General features: G+C 40.2%; 1 protein-coding gene across 1 annotated transcript; it reads left to right on the forward strand.

Annotated features, from left to right (window-relative positions):
• Nucleotides 1–5,840: 5,840 nt before the first annotated feature.
• esamb (endothelial cell adhesion molecule b) lies at nt 5,841–25,817 on the forward strand (the record flags this gene model as incomplete). The annotated part of the gene is made up of 8 exons (XM_080429157.1): nt 5,841–5,892; nt 14,125–14,273; nt 15,379–15,595; nt 16,952–17,107; nt 18,444–18,488; nt 24,744–24,866; nt 25,067–25,196; nt 25,328–25,817. 8 exons carry the CDS (start codon nt 5,841–5,843, stop codon nt 25,788–25,790), a joined length of 1,335 nt encoding a protein of 444 aa, XP_080285283.1. The 3' UTR covers nt 25,791–25,817.
• Nucleotides 25,818–26,390: the final 573 nt, after the last annotated feature.

Below are 26,390 nucleotides of genomic sequence, written 5' to 3' on the forward strand. Positions count from 1 at the left end.
CGCGAAAGTGCCTTTTTCTACCCCCCCTAAGTGGGGGTCTACGAACAAATACTTCAGGCTCGGATTTTGGCTCCGGGGGGGAAGTGGGTGAAACAGGCACCTCAAACACTTGGTGGAATTGTTCAAAAATGTTCAAAGTGTTTTTTTTTCGATTTTGTATTTTTCTTAGATGCTTCTTTTTATGCAGAATTTTTCCTTTTTTTTTCTTTTTTTAAATTTTTTTTTTAAATTTTTTTTTGTATTAACAGACAGAATTGCTCAGTAGCCCCCCCCTGCCCAAGAGGACGTTTTGGTATTGCAGCTGAAAGCGCTGTATAAGCCAGAGACAATTGACTTGGGATGAGTATATCTGAGTGATGATTTAGGCTCAAACCTTTTGAAAAAGGTTTGAGGGACATACACCATATGATATTAAATATCAAATATTTTTTTTAAATTCATGGTGTAGCTCCTTTAAAGCGAAAATCTGTTTAGGGACTCCAATAAGTTCATGTGACATTTGCGCAAGTGTTAAGTGGGACATTAGAACATATTTTAGCTTGGTATCATTTTGCTATACTGTAGTCTGAGCTCTGTTAGGGTTTAGGAAAACCTTGGGTAGAAGACCCCGATATGTTCTGGGAATGTACTTTTAATAATAATAATAATGAATTGCATTTATATGGCGCTTTTCTAAGTACTCAAACTTACTCAAAGCGCTTTACAATGGTTCATTCATTCATACAGGGGGGGGGCATTGGGAGGTGGAGCGGCGAACAGTCGACGCCAGCGTCCCCACTTTTCCCACATTCACACACCAATGGTGGCAAGCTAGCGCCGACCGAATCATTGGAGGCAATGTAGGGTTCAGTGTCTTGCCCAAGGACACTTCGACATGTGGACAGGAGGAGTTGGGATTCGAACCGCCGACCCACAGATCAATGGACGACCTGCTCTACCTCCTGAGCCACAGCCGCCCTTTTGTAAAGTGAAAAAACGAAACCAGTAATAATACCGCAGTAAGTTCCACATGTTGGTGGCTGAAAAGAATAATAAATGCAATCTACACAGCACTGCAGGGGGGCACACCTTCAGCGACAATAGGACATGGCCAGTTACAGTACTCACCCATAAACAGCGCAATCAATTGTGCTGGTTGGAGTGCCCGGCAAAGCCAGAGGCACTGCTGCTGGGAAAATGAAAATGGGTCTCCCATGGTGCTGGGCGAACTTGTGTTTTACCTCTAAGGGTAGAGTCTAAGCTATCCAGAATGCCACTCACTCATTCATGTCTTTGACTGGCACAGGGAGACGTCCCAATGTTAATCAGGTGTATTCTGCATTCTATCTAATCCTGCTCTCAAGAGAGCAGTTCTACTACAACATAGCTTGCAATGCTCTCACGGTCTGCTTCCGCTGGTGCAGGTCTCAAACACACTTTAGGCATAGGCCCAAGACGCCTTAAAAGCCTGTCAGGTTAATCTATTGTACTAGGGACCACTGAATCCTTTTACACTGACATAATCCATATTGATAATCCATGCTGATTGCTATTCTAAATTACAGCCACTTTGTATTTGTATTTGAAAAACGCAATTAGGCATTGTCCTTAGCCTCTCCGTTGTTAACCCTTTTCATTGTTCTTTGATTTTGTATAGATCTTTCACAAATGGACATCACATTCAGGCTCCACTATAAAAAATCACTGCTTTAATCTGTAAAGCACATTTGTTAAGAATGAGGAGTAATATATACATGTGTGTATATATACAGTACTGTATACACACACACACACACACACACACACACACACACACACACACACACACACACACACACACACACACACACACACACACACACACACACACACACACACACACACACACACACACACACACACACACACACACACATATAGCTATGCAGCCTATGACAAACCTCAGAGCGCTGTTGTACACAATATCTAGCCAATGCAAGCATTTGGCAGAGGCATGCATGTAAATCAGTTCACCATAGTCTTGTAAAGGGAGGAATGTAGTGACAACCATTTTTTTCTTGCCAACAAAGGAAACGCATGACTTATTTCTAAAACAAAATCCTAGCTTTATGTGACATTCAAATGTTAAATTAAAATGTCTATATACTAGCACTGTATACTAGCACTAGCAATACTAGCACAATATAAGCACTGTGACACTAATTCAATTTGACTGCCCTGCAAGGATACAAAGTCAGTAGGAGAAGCTGATGTCTTCCTGGAATTGGAAAACAGCATCAGTTTCATCTTCGTCACACTAAAAGAACACTTCAGATAGACTCAATAGACTAAGCAGGAGCTAGACTAAGCAGGAGCTTGGCACAACAAATTAAAATGTAAACGTGCATTTGGAATTTACATTGTACTGTATATTTAACCCAATAAGACCTGAGGCCGATTCTACAAATGCCTTCTAATTCAGTAGTTCTCAAACGTTTTCGTAATTCAAAATGATTCAACATTTTTCAAACACTCAAAAATGTTCAAAGATCTGCGCTTTGAGCTTGTATATCTGCTATTTTTGAATAGCCAATGCTAAAATCTAAAATGACACAGATGCTTTCCCGGTTTTTAATGGGTTAAGTCAGGGGTATTCAACTAGATTGGGCAGGGGGCCACAATTGTAAAATGACTTGAAGGCGGGGGCCACGAGACCGTGTTCGTGGTTAACCGTTTGACTGTTTGTTGTGTGTGCTACTGTATATAGGACACACCAATGGACATATTATGTCCATTATGGTAACTTATTAGGGCCTGCTTCATACTGCATTCATGCCTTTTGATGTTTGATAGGATAATTTCTGTGCCAGTCCTTTACAATGCACAGACTTTGATTTGGATATTGAGAAAACAGGAAGTTCTGTGCAGCGGGTCCCTGGCATTGAAGTGTCTTTGTGAGAAGAGAATTGGAGGAAGGCTGGCAAGGTGAAGTGTTTACATGTTCGTATGAAAGAAAGGTTTTTGCTGAGCATCCGGCTGATAAGAGTACAAGCTCTTATGATGCATTTTTTCATTAATAGTGGAGAGTTAGACCATCATTCAGCCCAGGATGAATTGAGGATGAATGAATCATACTGTGTAAAACCTACAAGTGGATCGAGATGTAGAAGATGGAAGATGGACAAAATCTACTCAAAACTAACCAATTGGTTGATTTGAAAGCCACCCAAAACGCATCTGTTATGCTCTTTTATGTTGATATGCCACTGAAAAAACAGCTGAACTACTTGAAAGCTACATTATTCAGAAAATAGAGAGAAGTAGACAACATTTCTGGCTGTTTTGTTTCTGTACCATGAAAATGTCTTTAATACTTGAATACATCTTAACACCAGATACTTTTCTTAATATGATGTGAACCTGAACACTTTAAGTGATTTTCTTAGGGGTGACTAACTTTTACTGGAGTAGAAATATCTTTCAGGTAAGATACAGTATCTGTATCTTTACGTATGGCTTATAAGCACTTAATATACCACTGTTAATTTCTCCATGTTTAACGTTTAAGGCAGAACCAGGCAGTTACTTGCAGCTATTTGTAACACGCCTGCTTGACAGCTACCCTTGCACCAAAACATTTATAAAATAATAGCATAGTAAATGAACCCTTTAACCAACCAGTTACAAATTCCTCAATGGTTTTGGTTAACTATGAACATTTTGTTCATTTTTATTTTCATGGTCTTGTGGCCCCCAACTTCAAGTAATTTGTGGCCCCCTGCCTAATCTCGCTGCCCCAGACGTGCTACAACAACACGCAGCACAGCAGATCTACAGTAGTATTATTAGGAAACATACCGCCCAGAATGGTGGATGGTCTCCACAATTTACTCACCAAAGATTACATTCACCATTTCTTGTAGCAGTGTCTTGACTGCAAATAGACCCCTTAACAGACGACGTCACACTGGTTGCAAGCAATAAGAACCAGTATTGCGAGCGCAGGTCCGGCACCTTGGGTGCGTTCGGAAATTGCGCACTGTAGCGTACTCGCCTATTAGTTTGTATTGGCCAGTGCGCTCATTGCTGTATTTCCGAACGCACCCATATGTTGGGAATTGATTGCATGAAACAATCACCTGTGTGTTCAGTCTCAATGTTGGTAAACAAATAATTGGTCTATACAGTAGGCGGTGGGTGTTAATTAACCCTCCATTCTAAACAGTAGCCTACATTTTATTCTTATCGGGTTATTGGTTGGTTAACCATTAACGAGCTTCAGTTACCGGTTATGATTTATTTTTATTTTTTTACATTGGAATATGGAATGTGTTCCAGGGGCCACAAGAAAGCTCAGCTGGGGCCGGATTTGGCCCGCGGGCCGCCAGTTGAATATCACTGGGTTAAGTGATACAGTAATTCAGACAGTTTTGGGTTTTAGTTCAAACTTGGCAGATGAATTGGGGTTAAGGTCAGAACCTTACTACTGTATAGATCTTTTTTATGTTATTTTCTAATCACAGCGTATGGTCAAATGTAGCATTATGCTTATACTGTACATAGCATGTGGCTTGGGTGCAACATCTCTCTGAGTGCATTTCTAGCTTATGTCTGTCTTAAAGATCTTGTTAATGTCTCCATTGTACATTCCAAGAGAGATAGCCAGCAATTAGTGTCATAAAGGCCTCTGTCTTAGTTTTTGGTACTTTTATCATCAGCTGGTGTGTGTCCAGCTTGTTGTGTTCAATTAGAAATGTTTTCCCTTGGCAGAGAAAAGAGCAGAGCAGCAGCGGTCTCTTGGTAGAAAGAGCGACCTGGTGCGACTCAGGTGGGGGATGCAACGGATATAACGTATGACGTATTGAAGAGCGCTAAAGTGTCTCAGCACTAAGCTCCCACTCACTGAAGTGTGTGTGTGTGTGTGTGTGTGTGTGTGTGTGTGTGTGTGTGTGTGTGTGTGCGTGTGCGTGTGCGTGTGCGCGTGTGTGCGTGTGTGTGTGTGTGTGTTTGTGTGTGAGAGCGAGGGGGTGGGCAGGGGGCACTTAGATGCATGTACAGTATTAGACCAGCTGTTTCTGGTCTAATACATGTACATGTACAGTATTAAACCAGTCTTCCCGCATACCCTAGGACAGTGGTTCTCAAACTTTTTCATGTCAAGGACCCCCAAATTGATATATATTTGGCTGCGGACCCCCATCTGAAAAGGTTTTGTGCCAGGGACCCCCTGAAGAGAAGATTTGTGTTGCTGTGTGTCTTTTCAAATATTCTCAAGCGTGGCACGAAGCTGGTAGATCTGCTATTTTCGAATAGCCAACATATAAATGGTTAAAGTGGTTCAAATGATTTTGATGCTATATTAACACATTTTGCTGGGGACCCCCCCTGGAATCTATCATAATTATTCTTATCTTTATTTTAGATTATTTGTATACATTATCGTGCAAGGCTATTTCTGGAACTACTCCATTGACAGTGAATAGGAGAGTTGTTGAGACTAGCAGTATTTAGGCCATGTGAATGCATTTTCTGCTTCAAAACGATCAGCCCCTTTAGATAATAAAAGCCCTCTCAGTCCATTTAGCTGTGCTCTGTGATGAGAGTCCCATGCTTTCAATGTAGAAGCATCCGGGAAGTAAAAGTATAATTCCTTCTTGTCTGTGGCCTCGTCCTTTCTTGTAAAGCTCCTGCTGACACCCTGGCCCCACACTGTCATAACAATGGATAGGACACTGTGACACTTACAGTTGGACGGACTGCACCCTGCTGCAAGCCTTCAAGCTCCAGCCGTACATCACAGTGGGGTGGCTACAGTCTAATCTACCATCAGCACATCAAACCTTTCAAAAAGGGCTGGGACACGCATGCATGCAGAGTACACCATGCGCACCACACCACAGTCACACCACAACACCCTCATCCTGATGAGCTCCAGTAGGCTTTTGGGCATTGCTGCATGGGGAGCACAGAGATTATAGGCTTCCCCTGTAATTCGTCGTTCCTGATAAGAGCTCAGCTGAAATCTGAAATCAGATCACTCAGCTTCTTAATTACCACCGCGTTGCATTAAGCCCCCGTATTTCAGCAGCCTGAGTGGAGCCCCAGTCACAACGCTAGACCTTCGCTTTTCGGCAGCAGCAGCCCCAATAGCCTTCGCTCTGTCACTCTGTCAGTGCTGCTCGCCTCTTGCATGGAAACACACGACAGATCTGGGAGATGGAACAGCTAACCCTCTGCCTGCTGCCACAGTAAATAGTTTATAAATATCTCCTTCAAAGGCCCATGATGGTGTATCGGCAGGGTGGTTATGGGCTCTTGTTGTGGTGTAACATTGCAGACCAATTTAAGATTCCAGTCTGCCTTTCATTCCCTGCCACCATTTCCCTGCCATAGGGACAGAGTGGGCAGAGGGAAGGGAAAGGCAGGCAATGTGGGACTTGTGATGGACAGCTGGGCTGCAGCTAGGCCTCTGCCCCCACCACCCCAGGAGTCGGACACAAGCAGCATGGTGACCTCACACCCTCTCTCCTCCCACGTGAACACATCATTACTGTAATAATCTTCAGTGTCAGATTGCACCGGATTGCCTTTATTGTTTGAATTGTAAAATGCACACGCACACACACACACACACACACACACACACACACACACACACTTTCCCAGCGGCCTGTACTACTGTAGGTCTACAGTAGTTCAGCTTTGAGGATAGTCCATGAATATACTCTTGACAGTGTTCAACATCAAAGCTGCAAAACTGTAAGGCATTTAGCATAAACACATGAGGCATGCATACCTCTATGACTGGCGATACATATTTATTAAAAGAACAAACAGCAGCCTTGACAGAGGTTAGGAAGGTCCATGAACTGCTTTGGGGTCCTTCACAGAGGACTACCAGAAGTCCCCACAACACCACCCCCTTAACACACATACTGTACAACCGTGCACGCACACGCACACACACGCTCACACGCACACGCGCATGCACATGCACATGCACATGCACATGCACATGCACATGCACATGCACATGCACATGCACATGCACATGCACATGCACATGCACATGCACATGCACATGCACATGCACACGCACACGCACACACACACACACACACACACACACACACACACGTTTCAAGTTCAAGTTCAAGTTTATTATGTCCCAAATTGGGCAATTTATGTTACAGCAGATAGTAACAAAGTAAGAAACTCCAACACACAGTAAACATACATACACAAGACACACATAGACATAGACATAATCACAAGATCCAGATAATAATAGCTACTCATAGCTACCTCCTCCTGCTGCTATTATTTATGGCACGAATGGAAGTAGGTACAAATGAGAATTTGTACCTATTGTTTTTAGCTGCAGAGGCCTTTAACCTTTGGCCGGAAGGCAAGAATTCATATTCAGGATTTAGGGGGTGAGAGCTCACACATACACATACACATACACATACACATACACATACACATACACATACACATACACATACACATACACATACACATACACATACACATACACATACACATACACATACACATACTGTATATTATACATGGAAGACATCTGTTTCTAATACTGATTCTCAATCTAATTCACAGTATTGTCTGTCATCAAGGCAAGTACAGTGGACTACATTTTCAGCGTATACCATAGCAGTGATTAGTGGAGATATGATTAGTGAAGGATGTATTGGTAATGATCATGCCAGTTATGATTCAACGGTCATGAGATCATGGTCATAAATAATAGCTGAGATAAAAGATGGAAAGGAAGCTTCTTTTTCATATCGATGGGGCCTCACCATCTATCATACGACACTCGCCCAGGTCTCATCCATCTGCCTGGGGAGAGAGACTAGCAGTGTGGTATTGATGTATGGGGGTGTGAGGGACTCAGGGCAGAAGCAATGGAGACATTTGGAGTATCAGTACACTTTTTCCCCCCTTGCTTTGTGTTTCTATGGCAACTTAGATAATTGATAGTCCCTCTTTGGAATTCAGTGAGCGAGCCACTGGTCAGTGCAGTAATTGCACCAGGTAAATTGGCTACGCTACGCTACACTACCAGATCTTGAACGACAGAAAGTGTTGTGGTGGTTGTCAAGAGAAGAGAGCATTATTGTCCAAGTGTTTTCATGGGGTTAATGGGGTTACAGTCTGTCAGTCTTTAGCAAAGAAATACATAATGTACGTAGAAATTAGGCCTGACCTCGATTATTGTCAATGTTATTATATGTCAATGTTGTAATATTATTGTTCGATTGTTTTGTGTGCAGACAGAGTTACTGAATGACATTCTATCTTTTAGCTTTCTCACAAATTAGCTGGATATAATTGACCCGCTGCGGACACAAAATGTACATCATTCACCCACGTGACGATATGAGGTGGAGTTTGAAACTGAAGGGGACTGTGGAAGTTTGGACCATGTGTGCATGGAGAATCAATTTATACACAATCAGAAAGTTAAGAGGGATTAAGGCCCCTGTGATAAGATAGCACACTCAGAATGGTTTAAAATAGCTGCAGAGATTACACTAATGTAATCCAATTTAAAGGAGCCTTCTCCAAATATTTATTATTGAAGCACCATCTGCTTAAAGCCTTTAGGGTCAGTGCAATATGCACTGTTTTGCACTAAGAAGGCAATTTCATTGTCCTACATTCCCTTCTATCTAGTGCGCCGCTACTATATCCTTATGCATTTGTACTGCATGTTTGTTTTCCTTTATTTATTGAAATTGTCCAACTACAATAGATGCAAGGTTAAGTAATTCTACCATGTGAAATGATAGATAAGTCAAATACAAATATAGCAAAGAAGAAAGAAAAAAATACATTTAAGTACATAATGCTGGCTAGTAAAAGAGAAACAGAACTGATACATTTCTAATGAATGCCCATGATTTAAAAAGAAAAGTCTTATATGTGAATTATTTATTGATTATTGTCATTATGTTACTGTAGATGTATAGAACTGTATGGGATCATTTCACTCAGAGCAGGTACACACAACCACTTTCTTAGTTCTTGGTCAGCAGAGGATGACTATCTAATAATAATTACAATAATTGAATAACACATGGGATAGGGTAATGTTGCACTCAATGATTTAGATTTTATATCTAGATTATTTTGTATTTAGATGTCAATATACAACCACAGCTCATTTACCACATGAGCGTCCCTATTCTGGGGCAATTCTGCTAAAATAGCAGATGTACAAACTCACAACACGTCACATTGATTTGGTGTAAATGGGGGGCCAAGAATGTAGTCCTGGGGGATTTCGGTCAACGAAGTAATATGGTTTAAGTGGTTAAAGTTGTCAGACGTCCTCATTGCTCTATTAGGGTCTTTGTTGTTGAGTAGCCTATTGATTTGAAGTATTGAAATATTGTAACTGTCACCCGATTTAATAGTGTTTGAACATCTCGGATGAAACCACAAAAATTGAATGTCACAAAAAAAAAAACTCCCACTCATTTTGCTGTGTGGGAATTAGCCGATGTCTTCTCTCCTTAGTTATTATCTCAGCCTTTCACAGACAAGTAGAATATCAGTATTACAGAAAATGAGTGCAACATCACAGGAAGACCTCAGCCAGCTTTCACTAGAGCTCTACACATCGAAGGCAGCAGGTGCACTCTGCTGTTGAGCTGGGTGATATGACTTAGATGCTCTTATCACAACAATGGTCTTCTCACAATATTTGCGGAGCAAATATTGTGGAAATATTGTCACATTTTCTATAAAACATACTTACATTGTCTCAATGTGTTATGTCTATTTACAGAAATGAGACACACAGCCTTCCATTGATATGATGAAAATATGATCTTTGTTTTGTCGATTTCATATATATTTTTTATATTGTCCATATTGCCCAGCCCTTTTCTGTTGTATAACACTTGTGGAAGGTGGCTGAATCTGAGCTTCAGCTGAAACTCACATGAGAAACATGGGTGAAAATAGAGATGACCTGTGGCGATAGTTGTTAATGAGGACTGGGTTAATCTTCACATACTGTAGGCCTGCACATTTTCTGAGGCTTTGCATTTCTTATAATTTCTTTGATCATACAGAGTAGACTAGAAACAGTTGAGTTTCTTATTTGGTTATCTGTCCTGCTGTGTGGCCAATGCCATGTGTGGACATGCCATCTCCATTTTCACTTGTAGTTGTTTTTTTGTTGTATTTTTAAAGACTCCTGGCATTGTTATCAGATATGAACGTACTGCCATCTATTGATTACTTGCGATACTACACAGCATCATGCACATTCAAACAGTTCAAACAGTTAAACAATGCCCAGGACACAGATACCATAGCTGTTTGTAACTTAGAAGTAAGAACCAATTGGCTTGCACACAGCACCTTCAAGCACCTTCAATCAACTGCTAGCACCAATGGACAAACTGTCTTAACACTGGTGCCATTATGGCACCAGAGAGAGAGAGAGAGAGAGAGAGAGAGAGAGAGAGAGAGAGAGAGGGAGGGAGAGAGACAGAGGAGAGACAGAGAGGGAGATACATATATATATATATATATATCTTCACCCAGGCATTGTTGTGGCATCTTAGTGACTGAAGCAGGGACTTAACTGAGACACCACCAAAATCTCATAGCCTTTATGGAAAACAGTGTATTTTAAAGAGAAGAATCCAGTTAGTGCTGTAAAACTAAAACATGGCTAGGTTAGGGCGTAGCTGCTGGCAGGCTAAACATTATGCAAACAATGTTTTACCACTTAAACCCTATACTTAATTGTCGAGGCCTCTACACTTGACCAGCTCCTTTTTTCCCTCTACACCAAATCTCTACTGAAAATCTACGAGCTCACTACGTGTCACATTGCAACACATTGTGAGCTTGCAGATTTGCTATTTTTGCTACATGTTCACCCCCGCAATAGGGACGCTAGGGTTCATTTGTTAATGTAACATGTATAACACCCACAACTAATTTAATGTCATATTCTTTATTGTTTCATTTAAACTGGCTTTGTGCCCACAACCACATCTTGAATGATGTCATTGTTTGTCTGTGTCTGCAGCCATGCATGCACCCAGATGGAGACAGTCAGGGATTAGGTAAGATTGTAACCTTCATTTAATAAACAATTGAATGACACAGTTCTGAGGATAAACATGGTCAAAGACATACGAATAGTCTGGAGTGAGGAGGAGAAGACAGGGCATTATCCTCTTGATCATAGAACCACGTTCAGCACTTCTCATCACTCTCATCACATCATTTGAACTCAGATTACTTGATCCTTTTTGATTACTGTCTTTGAACGCGCTGTATACTAAAAATAAAGTGTTTGATATCTTCATTATCCCAGAGGGTTCTTTTTTAGTACTGCTCTTGGAGATTTTTTTTTAAATAATGCCGTCATGGTCCAGTTCACTTGAACCGGCCGGACCATTTTCAGCAAATTGATGCATTGGTCAAGGTGACCAAAATGAGGTCTCAACAATAACAGGATTTGTAAGACAAAGCATGTTCCAAATCCAGAACAAAACAAAAAAAGATTATGCTGACGGTGAAGATTTTAATCTCATACTGTAACCCATGGATGGGTTTTATTGCACTCCACCATTCCACCATCACACTGACATACAGTAAGCAGGGCAGGCTATGAGTTCAGGACACTGTGATTAGATGAGATTTATATATATATATATATATATATATATATATATATATATATATATATATATATATATATATATAAATATATATATATATATATATATATATATATATATATATATTTATATATATATATATATATATATATGCGTGATTTCTGCGATCACATGATTTGAGTGATGTTCTAATCAGCAATTAACAGAATGCCAATGTTGTGTTACAGTAAATGTTGCCAGAGTGACCATGTGTTACAGTAGTTATATCATAACATCCATGTCCAGCTGAGCTATATTTGAGCTATATTTTGCTCACGTGAAGTGAGAGGCCAAAGTGAGTTGAGGGATTGAGCCTGGGACTTTTATTTTTTAGGGGGGAGTGGGATTAGTCAACAGGATATATCAGATTCACGGCATTATGAAGGGACAGGGACACCAAAGTGATGAGGTCAGAAAACCCCTGGGGGAAGAAGACAGCGTAGAGACACTGCAACCAAAACCTACAGTAGGTCAAAATCAAGATTGTGCCTATCTATCGCTCTCTCGCTCTCTCTCTCTCGCTCTCTCTCTCTCGCTCTCTCTCTCTCTCTCTCTCTAGCTCTCACATCCACACATGCAGTCTATCACTAACCGTCAGTCCAGCTGTCTGCGTATGCAGCGTATCTATCCCTACTACATTATCCGTTTGAGTCTATGTAAGCTGGAGGCTTGGCAGTTGAGACACTCTTCTCAAAAGTATAGGGTTATCTGCGGCCGGATTTAGGGGTGGTGCTATTTTTTTTTTTTTTACACCAAGCTGTTTCTTTTTTTGACCAAGCTTCAAACTGGAGGAACAGGAGGACAACGACTGCCGGGATCAGCTGATCCAACTTCAGCTGTCCAGTTCAGAGGACTGGGCACCTTGTGAGTTGACAGTCTGCTGGCTTTTCTTTTATCTCTCCTCATCCGACCTACTTTCTCATCCTTTCTCCTTCAGCAGCACAAGTCATTGTCATTGGTCCTCCTGAACAGACCTTAGAGATTCTTTAGACAGATTGCTTTGCTTTAGTTTTTTTGTATTATTGTCAAAAAATTAAGACTCCCTCTACTCTACCCTCTCTCTCTCTCTCTCTCTCTCTCTCTCTCTCTCTCTCTCCTACTTACTGAATAATGTTCATACTGTATAATAATCATGTTGGGGTCTTAAAGCTGCATTCCATTAACTTAATTTCCTACCTGGGTTTCAAACCAAATTTCGGCTGTTGCTTGTGCAGGGGAGATACTGTGCTTTGAGCTTCAGGCAACACCCCATATACCTATGTACCCATGTGCTAGTTATATTGTATTAGCATAGGCTACTCTACCATACAGATGAGTCAAGAGTTATTTGTTCAAAATTGAACGCTGCCTTTGTGAGTGCTGTTTTGTTTTTGAGCATTTTGTGAGCTTGATTTTCTCTTCACTTACCACCAAAACAATGAAGTCCTTCCATTTGTTGGACATCCACTCAACTTAAATGATGGAGATTGCTTTCTTTTCATGATAATCCACAGATTTCAGAATTTTCAGAATGTTTGGCTAAATGCTTTCTCTGGTGTACTTATCATTCATAATGCTTTAGATATTATCTTTCTAATGTGCTCACTCTGTCTTCCGCTGTCATATGATCTGTATGTTTGGGTTTTCCTCAGCGAGTATGGATCTTGTTCTTCTGGCCTCAGGGTTTATCACCATAAGGTCAAGGATTGACTGACTTTTGATCCCCAGCAGTGATCTTTGATTAGATGAGGCAATACCACAGTCACAGTGTAAACAAAGACAGAATCCATTGAAACAGTTTGTTTTATTTTAATCCATTTCAATCCCTTGCAGCTAGAGCAAGGATTGCTAAATTAATTTAATTAATACAAATATACACACATAACAATTTAACTACAGTTTTACGTTTTACGTTACAGAAAAATGCTTGTTGTTCACTGACTGAATGCAATCAATATTATTTAAACAGTTGCCTTCATGTTGGTGGCTGAACAGAAGGATAAATGCTCCTACACAATACAATATTCCTGCTCAATACTTCAGTATTGTCAAGTTTATTGGTGATAGTGTGCATGAGAACTTGAGAAGTGTGCTTTCTCTGGTGTGGTGATAATTTCACATTTTATTTCTTCTGCAACTTCAACTTTTTCAATGCATTTCTTTGCCTTTAAATGCTTTTTTATGCCTTATGTAAAGCACTTTAAATTGCCTTTGGATATAAAATATGCTTGCCTTGTATTGTTCACAAGGTCACAGTATCAATATTTAGAAGAAAAGGGGGGAGAAAAAAGAAAAGAAAAATCACTGATATTCTGTCGATATTTTGCTTACCGATAATTTCACTCTTATTCTTATTGACCTTGACAGAACTGTTTCCAAAGCAACTATGATGTAAACTACCAATGTCGTCTCACGCTTTGTTGTTTAATTTACTTGTTCAAACATAGCATGATGTGTCGTGTTGCTTTTCCAGGTGACGCCGAGAGGTTGGAGATCCCCAAAAGAGAGATGGAGGTGGTCAAAGGCCAAACGGTTGTGTTGCAGGCCTGGTATAGCCCTAGATCAAACATTGCCAAAAACTCTGTCATGTGGAACTTCGAGGATGAAGCACGCAACTTGCAGGTGAGTGGACCAGCAAAGAACATTTCTCCTATGATCGTACTAGCTTGATTATTTTTAAAGTTACCTCATCTTGAAGGTGAATGCAGCTGAAGGCAATAACATAATTGTGGTTGCGATCCATTTCAGTGTTACTGTCTGTCAGAATCAGAATAAATAATCAATTTTATTGTCACATCACAGGTTTACAGGTGTAAAACAGTGAGTGAAATTCGTTTTTGTGCAAGCTCCCTCGTTTTTGTTATTTCCATAATAAAGAAGGGAAGAAGAAGAACGGGGGCAAGAGAGATCAATCAATAAAAACAAACAAATTATCTACATATTTACAGCAGTACCTGAGGGTGCAACAGTTAATCAAACTATTCATTTGAATACATTTAATCGAATAGTAGATCTGCTATTTTTCCTTTATTTTTTTACACTGATGAGGTAAAAATGTATGCTTAAGTGGTTAATCGATTTGTTGATATATAAAAAATGGAAATAAATATATTTCAAAAATGTGCTTTTCGGTTATTCGATTAATTGCTAAGAAAACAGTTGCAGTCCAACTCTCATGTCCGGAGACATCCGTGACATGAAAGGTAAACTAGTTCCTGATCTGTACAGAAGGATTATGACCAACACCACTGCTAATATCTAATACAAAACGGAAGGATGCTAGTAATGAGTTAAAGAGTGATGCTAATGGCATTCTAGCTCTGGTGCATATCCGGTATGACATATCCTAAAGCTGCTAGTGACTGTGTGTGCGTGTCCGTATAATAGTGTTTTGGCATTTGCTGTGATTATAATAATCTCAATAGTTAAACTGTCTGTTGCCTGCAAGCTTATCTCAACCATAAAATCAGCCTAAAATTCAACCTCCACCATCTGTACATACTGGGATTATCTTTATGAAGGATGTTGAATTCTGTTATATGGTTAATCTGCAGGAGGCTCAATATGCTTATAGCATATACGTATGCCCTATAGCCTGAAATACTATTTAGAGAGAGAGAGAGAGAGTATTCAATTTAGGAGTTTGCTCATTATCAAAAAGAATTCTAATTGGAAAAATCCTCTTGCTGTCTTCAGTAAAATGTTTGTTTTCTTTGGCTCTGTGCAGATAATATCTTTCAGCTCAGGTGAGATAGGTGGACCGATCATACCGAATGAATTCACCCATAGGGTTAACTTCAGCAAGGACATGCCTTCTGCCAACCTGTCCATCTACATCAACAACACCCAAGAATCCGACTCAGGGCGCTACACCTGCGATGTCCTCTACTTTGGAGATTCTGGCCTCACTAGCTTCAAAGGAAACCTTCTCCTTAATGTTAAAGGTAGTGATCTAGTCACTGTCGCCAATCCTCAGTGTTAATTTAACTCTGCGAGTATTGAAATGGGTAACGTTTTACACTGTCAGAGTTAAATTATCACTGCAGATTTTACTGTGTTGAAATACCTACTGTAAGCTTTATAAATCCCGGATGTATTCCGCTGTGAGTGGCATTTTGAGAGTTTTAATAGTTTTTCCTTTTGGAAACTTTGAAAGCTGCTACAAGGCATTGTACTGTATATCTCTGCCTTGGTTTTGGAAATCCAGGAAGATTTTACATATTTCTTTTATCTGACCCAGACATATTACAGTAGATGTGTATGAGTAATTAATTGCACATCCCATGAAGCCTTGAATTCATGGATATTCTTTTGTTTTTGTCACATTCCTAAGCCAATAATTTGTTTCCTGTCTCCTACCGGATAATGTATCCGGTAGGAATACTCTGTGTTTTCTTAAATGGGCATGGAACTTGTATACATAGTTGTGGCCCTGGTATAGCCTGGTAAACCATCCCCCTTCCGGAAAGCTCATTTGCATTTGATTTCAGGAATTGGTCTGGCCTGCAGTCCTTTCTGGGCGTTTCTACAGAGTTCATAACATGAACTCTCCTATCAGCGTCCTCGCTCATTGTTCTGTGATTGACAGTGGAGGTTGGCCTATCAGGTGGAACCCGAGTGAACCCGAATGGAGCTGAGTGCAGCCGACCGAAATGGAATGACCGCCATTGAAATTCTGTCCGCTGTTTTCGTCTCTCTTTTAAAACTTCAAAACGTTCTCAAACTTTTTTGAGGCACGTAATTTACTTTTAATAATTAATTTAGTTGTTTAACTTCATATATGTGGTCAATTAATCATGACAGAGCCTATTTAAAAAATAATAATCAGAGAACCGACAGGGGCGGGCAGTGACACGCATGTATCCGAATAAAGCAACCTATTTTCGGCATGGCCCTTTCAGAAGTCCGTTGCTCTGGTGGTGCTGTAACGAACTGCTGATTGGCTGAAGGGGTTGTCAGTCAACGGTATTACTCCCGCCCAGCTCCAGCCCACAGCCAAATTGCCCATACAGGTCTGCAGGCCAGACCAATTCCTGAAATCATATGCAAATGAGATTTCCGGAAACGGGATGGTTTACCAGGCTAGTCCTGGTATACCTTGTATAGAAGTTCTCCTTTACGTTACGTAAACTGAACGGGTACTGAAATACCTTTTAAGATTACGATATAGAATTGTTGCATCTGTTTGTAGAGTTGTCTCTTCTTTATAACAGTTCATCAGCCTCACTCAGCCCGTCTGTCTACCACTCTCTCTCTCTCTGTGTGTGTCTCTCTCTATTTCTCTTTGTTCTACCACCCAGTCCCCCCCTCTCCTCCGGTGTGTACAATGACAGGGGACCCAGTGCTGAAGGGAAACGTGACACTGAGCTGTAAGTCTAGCCATGGGAAGCCTGTCCCTCAGTACAAATGGACCAAGATAGCTCCTGTATCTGAGGTCTTCTTTTCTCCAATGCAGAGTGAGTAACTTTACACTGCGATTAGCCTATAGTGTTCCTCTTCAATAACAAACACATTGTGTCTGTGTGCCAATACATGCACACAATATGGCATGATTATACCAACTACACAGTCAAATCCTCAGTGTTCATTTAACTCACTAACTTAAATGGATACATTAAGACAGTGTGCCTTTCATCCATGTTCTTTTTAGTTCAGCACCTGCCTTTAAATGGTATGTGGATGTGCATGACCTTCTTTTGATCCTACATTAAGACTGAGGACTTAACTGTTTAGAAAATCACTCTATGCTAGACCAGCGCCACAGGCTTCAGTATAGTCACATGGCTAAACTTTAATCTCGCGGTGTGACTGTGAACTTTGACCGAGGTCCTGACCCTTCACCCAACTCGTCCGACATGTTTGATCGACATCGGATTAAATCTGTCGGACAAACAATTAGGCGCACGGCCACATGCTGTCATGTGTCATATTGTGATTACAATACAATACCCCCGCTGGTTCAGAGTGTACTAAACTTGTTTGTTTACAAGCTCCTGTACATTGTAACATGATGCAGGAAGCAATGCTTCATCTGCAGTGCTTCATCTGCTTCAGGTATTATTATTCTAGAGTTTATTTGCAACTTTCATTAAATTGAATATTGTGTACGCAAATGGGCTTGGTTTCAGTGCCTTCAGCGGACTTGCCCCAAGTGTTCAGAGAAGAGTGAGCAGAGAAATTACTGCTCACTTACACAATTTCACTTGAGCCATGGGGAGGCACCACAAATAAGAAAAGTTTAACCTTATGTTGTGGAAACGTTAGTATTTCCTCCTGCAGATTCCACAGGTCCTGACGGCTTTAACCCACGACTTAAACAGCTTGTTTGAAATGTGTCCTTAGGTCCGATAAAAGCTCTTAAAGGGCTAAACAAAGGCTATGTGTCTGCCAGTGGCTGTTTCATGTGCTCTATCATGCCATAACATTTAGCGTGAAATCCACTTTTCAAATAAAAACGTGTATAAAGTATATTGTTTTCTGTTGCAAGCAGTGCATATGCTTATAATACTTTAATACCGTTTTCTCAGAACTGGATGATGCTCCGGAGAGAAAAAAAAGAAAATCACCAGCTGTTTCTGAATAATACAGTAGGATTTAGTTTCTGTTAACCTTAGGGCCTAACCTAACTATCTCTGTCCTTACTTGATCAACCCTCTCAGAGGCACAGGGTTGGATTTGGGTCAGAAAGCACATTACATCTCACTATTCCACCCTTCATCATTCTGTACTCAATCCCCTCCTCATTCACTCTCTCTCTCTCTCTTTGGCATCTTTCATCCTGCAAAACCCAAGAACGGAGATCCTGCCCCCAGCCCTTGGTTATCCTTGGGTTCATGGGTAAGGGATTTCAGTTATGCGCTTTCACTTCATTTACCCCATCCATCCCCATCTTACCATCATCCAGAAAATGTGATATCCCCTAGGATGCAGAATGCCTGGAGTCCAGCTGAAATCCATCGTATCAAAACCCATTCCAAAGCTTTCGAGAGGAAAAATCAACCCAAATTGTATAGCAAATAATACTAAGATTGTTGCAACAACAACAAAATAAGTAAAAAATGTAATGATTATTTGAATGAAAGGAGAATTCTGCCCGACGTTTTTCTTTTATATGATATTATGATATCCTAGGACGAGTGATACAGTAGAAAAAAATTCATAACTAGTTTACTACCCGAGTAGTAACTACCCGAGTCGACCGCAGCTAAAAACCCGTTTTCCTTTTTGTTTTAGATCTAACGTTCTTATGGACAGAAAACCCTCCACAATGTTTTTGTCCCAAATGGGCCGCCGTAGTATTTACAAAGTGACGTGGATGACGTCACGGGTGAAATCCCGAGAGGCGCATCCAACATAAACACTGTGGAGTGTTTTCTGTCCAGAGGGGAGAGAGGGGAGAAATGCGAGTTGGATTCGAACTCGGGTTCTCATGACTCACAAGGACATGCAGAGTAGGGGTGGGACGATATGGGTACCTCACGATACGATATATATCACGATATTAGGCCCACGATAACAATATATATCACGATATTCGACGATATTCGATATATTGCGATATCACGATATTCAATATATATTGCAAGAAATTTCACCAACGATATATCACGATATCTGAAAATATCGATATATTGCGATATCACGATATATTGCATGAAATTTCACCAACGATATATCACGATAGTCCTTGTATTCAATTCATAAACACATAAAATAGCACCAAACAGTTCAAAATCATCATTACACAAATACAGAGTAGGAAAAACAACGTATCACAAACTTATTATTATTATTATTATTTTTTTATATCGTTATTTTTCGGCAGCATATCGATTAGTTATCGCGGGAGAAAGTATCGCGATATATCGCGATATCGATATATCGTCCCACCCCTAATGCAGAGCCACTAGCACTAGTAAAATGTAACAATTGGCAAATTGACAAACAAGCACGAATATGTTGAAGTCCGCGGCACAGTAATGTAGCCTGTGGCCATTTGCTCCTGCACCATTACAGTTCCTCTCATGTTCCTCCCCTTCGTCCATGGACCATTTCTTCTTGCACAGGCGCCATGCCATGAAATGTCCATTAAGCATCCATGAGTGTCCTAAATTTGACCTATGCCCACGCCACGGCTTGTGAGCTGGCACCGTGGGAAGACGTCCAGCAAAGATTTTGTGAACCAAACATGATAGATAGTGGTTACATTTGGGTTGACTTTCCTTTTAAACCTTTACTTTGTGTTCTGTGTTAACCTTAGCTATACAGTAGCGTTCCCCCAATGTCTCATGTTATTGTGTGCTATATTTAGACTGACAGTGAGCCTATAGTGACTGTATACAGTCTGCCTCAGTGACAATTTGTTGTCAAGATTTTAGGCAGTTTACTCAAGAGAGACATGTAAGGCTGTCTTTCTTTTGTATGGCTCAGTGAAGTGACCTCAACTATTCACATTCCACAGCAATAATTACATTTTTAGTACAATATAAACAGAGATTAGCATGTAAGTCCAGAAATGTATACATAATTAATAAACCTAGCCTCTCTGTAACATAGTGTAGCTTTGGTATACTGTATATTCAATACCATATCAAGAACGCTGGAATATTTTTATATGGGTTTATGGTAGTTGTTATGCCTTCCATTATTAGAGCTGAGTGACAGGTGCAGGTACACTATTATTATGTATGGCAAGAGGAATTGCAGGTTATTACTGCATCAATTGTCTGGTATGAATAATATCAGAATAACTTGTTTACCTATCCAAATCTATATTGATGTCGCCAAGGTCCATTGTATGCATAATCTACTGCAGAACTTGACATGAAAAGGTGAGCTTACAGGCCTTGTGCAGTGTTGATTTCGTTGACTAAAACTATGCCGAAAAATATTTTTTTGACTACCTTTTTTCACTGACAAACTAAATAAAAACTAAGCTATGATGACTAAGACTAAATATATTGACAATTTCGTCAACAAATAAAAACTAGACTAAAATGTTACGGAGGGACTAGTGGAGAAGAGATCCAGTAGAACTAAAAGACAAGTCATTTTATGTTTGGTTGCGCTCAGGTGTAGCGCTCTGAAAATAGCAGATCTACAAGCTCACAACGCGTCGCGCTGCGACGCGTTGTGAGCTTGTAGATCGGCTATTTTCAGCATGCAACCAAGTGTAAAATCAGCCATTACGACGCCATCAAGGCACCGCCAGAATACATTTTAGTCGACTAAATCAACTGTGGATTTAGTCGACTATAATCTTATTTAGTCAACTAAAACTTAGACTAACTGTAAAACATTTCAATGACTAAAATATGACTAAAACTAAATGGAATTTGATTCAAAAGACTATGACTAAAACTGAATCTAAATTTGCTGTCAAAATCAACACTAGCCCTGTGGGAGCACCACTAGTCCTACGGGACAGACAGACTCACCAGGGGGGTGCAGGGGGCTGGCCCCCCGAGGCAGTTTTTAGACGTTTAGATCTAGAGTTTGATCATTTAAGTTGTTCGATGCAATGTCAGGAATCCAGAAACACACACTCTGTTCACGGTGGTGTTCGGCCTGTTTCCCTTAATCCCTTTCAGTTGAGTGTTTCAGTAGCGAGCTGGTTGAGCTCTACGTTTGAAGAGACGTTCCCTGACTTCATTAGTTCATTCCTACTCTTCTACCTCTAACCACCTATTACAATACCAATAAATACTGCGTATGCAGCACTTATGATTAAAGTTGTTACAGAGTATTGCCTGTTGGATATTTATATAAATCACAAAACCGATGTTGGTGCTATTTTGTGTTTTCTAAAGCAAGGTTTATATTTACTGCATCAATGCTCAGATAAAGGCTGTTCATTGACCTTGTGTGCGGTGACATCAGCTTATGAATATTACCATCATTAACATATCAGATCCCTGTCAGTCCTGTCATTGCTCAGTGAGCTACCCTATGAACTCGTGGCAAAAGCTGAGTCAGCTGGTTCTCTAATAATCTTCCACAATACGGCTAACCCTATTTCACAGCTGTTTTTTGAGCCTGGGATTGAAAAGCTAGAGAGTGATATGTGCATATCGTTGCTGTCCGGCAGAAACCAGCTAACTCTAATGTGTTGGTTAAAAAATATTGAACCAATGAAAAGCATTAAAAAGCGCTTCTGACAAAACCAGCCAACTCCATTGGATCCTCAAACTTTCTGCTAAACCAGCGAAGTCCACCGGAGTTAGCTGGTTTTGCTGACTCCAGGCTCCACCCCCTTTTGACCTCCAACCTCATTGTGAGCTTGGAGGTCCATTCAGCCGTACTTATCAATGATGAACAAAACCTCCCAACTCCACTTTTTTTTTTCATTTCCTGAAAAATGAACATTTTGGAGTTAGCTGGTTTCTGCCGGACAGCAGAGACATCATACTTAAACTTTTAATAGATTTTCTGTCAGTTAATCGTTGCATCCTCATTTAGATTTTATATTGTTCAGCTTATGGGTTGCTTTCTTATTATAGGATGACTTTTACATTCACACACTTGGGAGGAATTGGCACACATTTCAAATCTAGATCTAGATTTGATTTAGTGGTATTATAGTAATCTGTGATTTGTACTACAGTACAGTCCTAACCACAACAATGACAGTACAGATTTAGATGCAACTGATGTTATCAAATACAAGCAAGACCCAGCCAGTGCTTTGATTGTCCCCAGGATTTCCAGGATAGAAACAGATGTGTGAATGTGATTGTCTCTTTCCATATTGTAGCATCATTTCTACAATAGGGAACTTTGACTTCTCTGTCTGATACAATCTGGATGAGTCTTGACGTTACGTTACTGCTTTATCCATTAAGACTGGGAACGCATCTGTGTCATTTTAGATTTCTTTTGGCAATCAAAAATAGCAGATATATAAGCTCATAGCGCGGCACTGAGTACCGCGCTATGAGCTTGTAGATCTGCTATTTTTTTTTCTTCAACATTTGTGCAAATCTTTGAATATATATATATATATTTTAAAGCGAACATTCGTAACTCAAATCTTTGCTTCTGGAGGTCCCTGGAACAAAATATTTTATAAATGTTCGCTTTTAAAAAAAGATATATTCAAAGATTTGCACAAATGTTCACGTTTTTTCTAAAATAGCAGATCTACAAGCTCATAGTGCGGCACTCGGTGCCGCACTATGAGCTTGTATATCTGCTATTTTTGAATAGCCAAAGACATCTAAAATGACAGAGATGCGTTCCCGGTCTGAACGGGTTGAGCTGGTTACACAACAAATAGCTAAAAACAATCCAAGCTCACAACGTGTCACATCATGGCCCTGGTGTTTATTATTATTATTATTATTGGTTATGGTGACATCAGTACAGAATGCAAATTATTCTGCCTGTCTTCCCAGCAGTTCAATCTCAGTCCATTTATGATGCATGCAGAATGCAGGGTCGATTCTATGCACACCCCTTTTCTCCTTGTAAACCCTGTGCCACACATCTGATGAAATGCTTTATTGTGATGTTCCAGAGTGGATTTTAGAGGATTTGTGTAAGTCGGCTCTTAATGTGCGTTTATTCTTCTTCTGCTTGTGTGTGCAACAACATGGCATTTTAAAGCCAGATGTGGGCAAGCAGAATAGATGACGTGTCAAGCGGAACAGATGACAATACCCAGCTGAGACTGATGCACACAATCCTCTGCTTTGTCATGGAATAATTGTGTTAAAAGAATGTGTTGATAAACCCCTAGAACCTGGGTTTGTTGCAGAAACAGATTTTTCAGATCGCCATTCATCAATCTTTAATGGATATGCTATTATGCTTAGATCTCAGAAAAAGAATTGCAAACATTGTTGTTCTTAACCACTTAAAGGGATATTTCACACAAAAAAAAAGCCCCCCAGACAGTTTTTAAGTTGCTTGATTCAGTATTTAGATATTTGATACTCATTTTATCAGACACGACCCCATACAAACCCATTATAACTTCAAACTCCATTTTTAACATGTTAGATTCATCAAAAACACCCGACCTTGGTTCTGGTGACTCATCCTGCCCTCCTAATACGTGAGGGGGCCGTGTTTTTTAATTGCTTTTTTAATTTATTTCATTTAAATTTGTTATCGTATTTAATTGTTTTCATTTTCCAAAACAAATATAAAAAATAAATGAAAAAAGTAATTGAATTTGAAGTTACAATGGGTTTGTATAGGAAGGGGGCATGTCTGCTAAAATGAATATCAAATATCTAAATACTGAATCAAGCAACTTAAAAACTGTCCGGGGTGCTCCCAAAAGCCTGAGTAGACGATAAAATGACCCAAAATGTTTTTGAAAGTGAAATATCCCTTTAAGCCCTATTTTTGTACTTTGTCGTACGAATATAGCCAATCTACAAGCTCAACACATTACACCGGGATGCATTGTAAGCTCGTAGATTGGCTAATTTTCCAATGTTTGATAAAAAAAACATATTAAGACATTTTGTGAAGATTTGAACCTATGCCCTAAATAAGGAGGATGACAATTTTTTATGACATTATGGCCAAACATTTATTTGGAAGTTTCTCGTGACCTTTGACCATCACACTAGCTCCATGTAATGTAAACAGCTAATCTATAAGGACCCTTGCCCACCTTTCCTAAACGTTTTTCGGTAATGCTGCTAACAAACACAAACTGGGTGAGAACAATTACTCCTCCCGAGGGGTCGGTATAGTATGTGTGTCAACATTGATATCTTTCCAGCTTCATCAGACATAAAGGATCTCTGCACTGAAAATAATGTATTTACTTAATAATTTAATACTTTTGTGTGACCGCTAGAGTAAACAATGTCACAATAAGTCTTTCCTTATCTATAAGTGTACATCCTTAGTATATTGTAACTTGTAACCTGTAACGTGTAGTTTGTGTACAGCTTGTTGTTGTGTTCTACATACTAGTACTGTACGTACATACACTAGTTTGTGTCTAAAATGTGTGATGTTGTTGTTAATCATGACATAATCTACTAGCCTAACCCTTGCTGTGGGTTACTGTGGATTATCGTAACCAGCTGGAGTGGACCTAAAGGGTTTGCAACTTTGTGGTTGTCTTTACAGATGAGAGACAAGGAACCCTCAGGCTGAGTAACCTGACTAGGAGCATGTCAGGGAAGTTTGTGTGTCGAGCTAGCAACACGGCTGGCTCTGAAAGCTGCTCCATCAACCTGGAGGTTATTACATGTACGTACACACTAGAAGGGTATATATATTTCATTGTCATTACAGTATGTACAGTAGATCACTTGTATAGTATTACTGTGACTCTTGGTAGTGAGAATGAGTGTGCACAGTCAAATCCCATACGGGTACATTTTTACACTTCCAGAGTTAAAGTAACTCTGGATTTTACAGCATACATCCTTCTGGCTCTTGTCCTTTAGCCTCCACTACAGGCATGATTGCAGCAGCTACATTGGGGTCCATTGTGGGACTGGTGGCCATACTACTTTTCCTTATCTTCATACTGAGGAGGAATAGGGACACAGAGGAGGAGATTGCCAATGAGATTAAGTGAGATTTTCACCTTCTCTGTGTTATAAGTGAACGATTTGTTCTGATTTGACAACATAATATATGATTTCTTCTTTTTATGTCTAAGTTTGTTGACTTTCCCCCTGTTTCTCTGTCTGTGTTTGCCACAGGGAGGATGCTCAGGCCCCTAAACGAGTGTCTTGGGCAAAAAGTAACTCAGGCTCAGACATTATCTCCAAGAATGGCACACTGTCTTCTATTGCCACAGCAAGTCCTCAATCCCAAGACCCCCATCAACCCAACTTCCACTACCAATATTCCCCTGTGTTAGCCTCTGACATGGGCTCTTTGATCAATGCCTACCATCTTCAGCCTGGTGAAACCAACCAACTTCAAGGACTCCCGGGGTACACCCCCTCACGTAAGCTCAAGAGGCCTCCTAGCATGAACGGTGGCCCCCGACACACTCCCCGGAGGCCAAGGCCCCCCACCCCCATCAGGACTGAAGGTGCCCAACCTCAGGTGCCACATCCCCTCACCGTGTCCCCACCAATCAGCTCCTTGTCTCTGACAGACATGGGAGGTGTTACCGTGACGGTACCCACTAAGAGTGAAGCTGGTTCACTGGTGTAGCCACTAGCCATGAGGAGTTGGATGTTTAACACCTTGGAGTTTTTGAAAATATCAAATTAAATGAACAATGGAATGGAGAGACACAATGCCTTGGAATGGAATGCACTTTTTTTGTTAAAGAAAGAAGAGGAAAGATATCTCACACTAACTTTGTTCAAGTCAGCACAAATTATACCAACTCCTGTTTGTATAATGTTGGATTCTGATTTACTAGAGAAATGCCTACTGTGTAATACAATATATTTTGTTCATAATTGTTTGAACTGGTTTTCAGAATGATCTTTGGCAGCGTTAAGATTACATATAGGTATATAATGTACATGATATGCCACATGAGTACATACATTTAATTTATTCCCCATTATCCCTGGATAGTCAGCCATGAAATGCATTTGACTTTTAAAATACATTTGCATATTAATCAGGATAATCAGAAACACATTGCATATTTTCATTGCCATTTATATTATACTGTACAGACCGGTCAGATCTGACACTTCTACATAGGCTATGTATGTCCACTATTCTCAGGTTAATTGTACAGGGCAAAAATACAGCAAAAACCACTGTTTCTGTGTTTCATATGGTAGGATCTAAACA

The sequence above is a fragment of the Gymnoscopelus braueri genome (assembly GCF_963280865.1).
Source record: "Gymnoscopelus braueri genome assembly, chromosome: 5".
NCBI classification, from domain to species: domain Eukaryota; kingdom Metazoa; phylum Chordata; class Actinopteri; order Myctophiformes; family Myctophidae; genus Gymnoscopelus; species Gymnoscopelus braueri.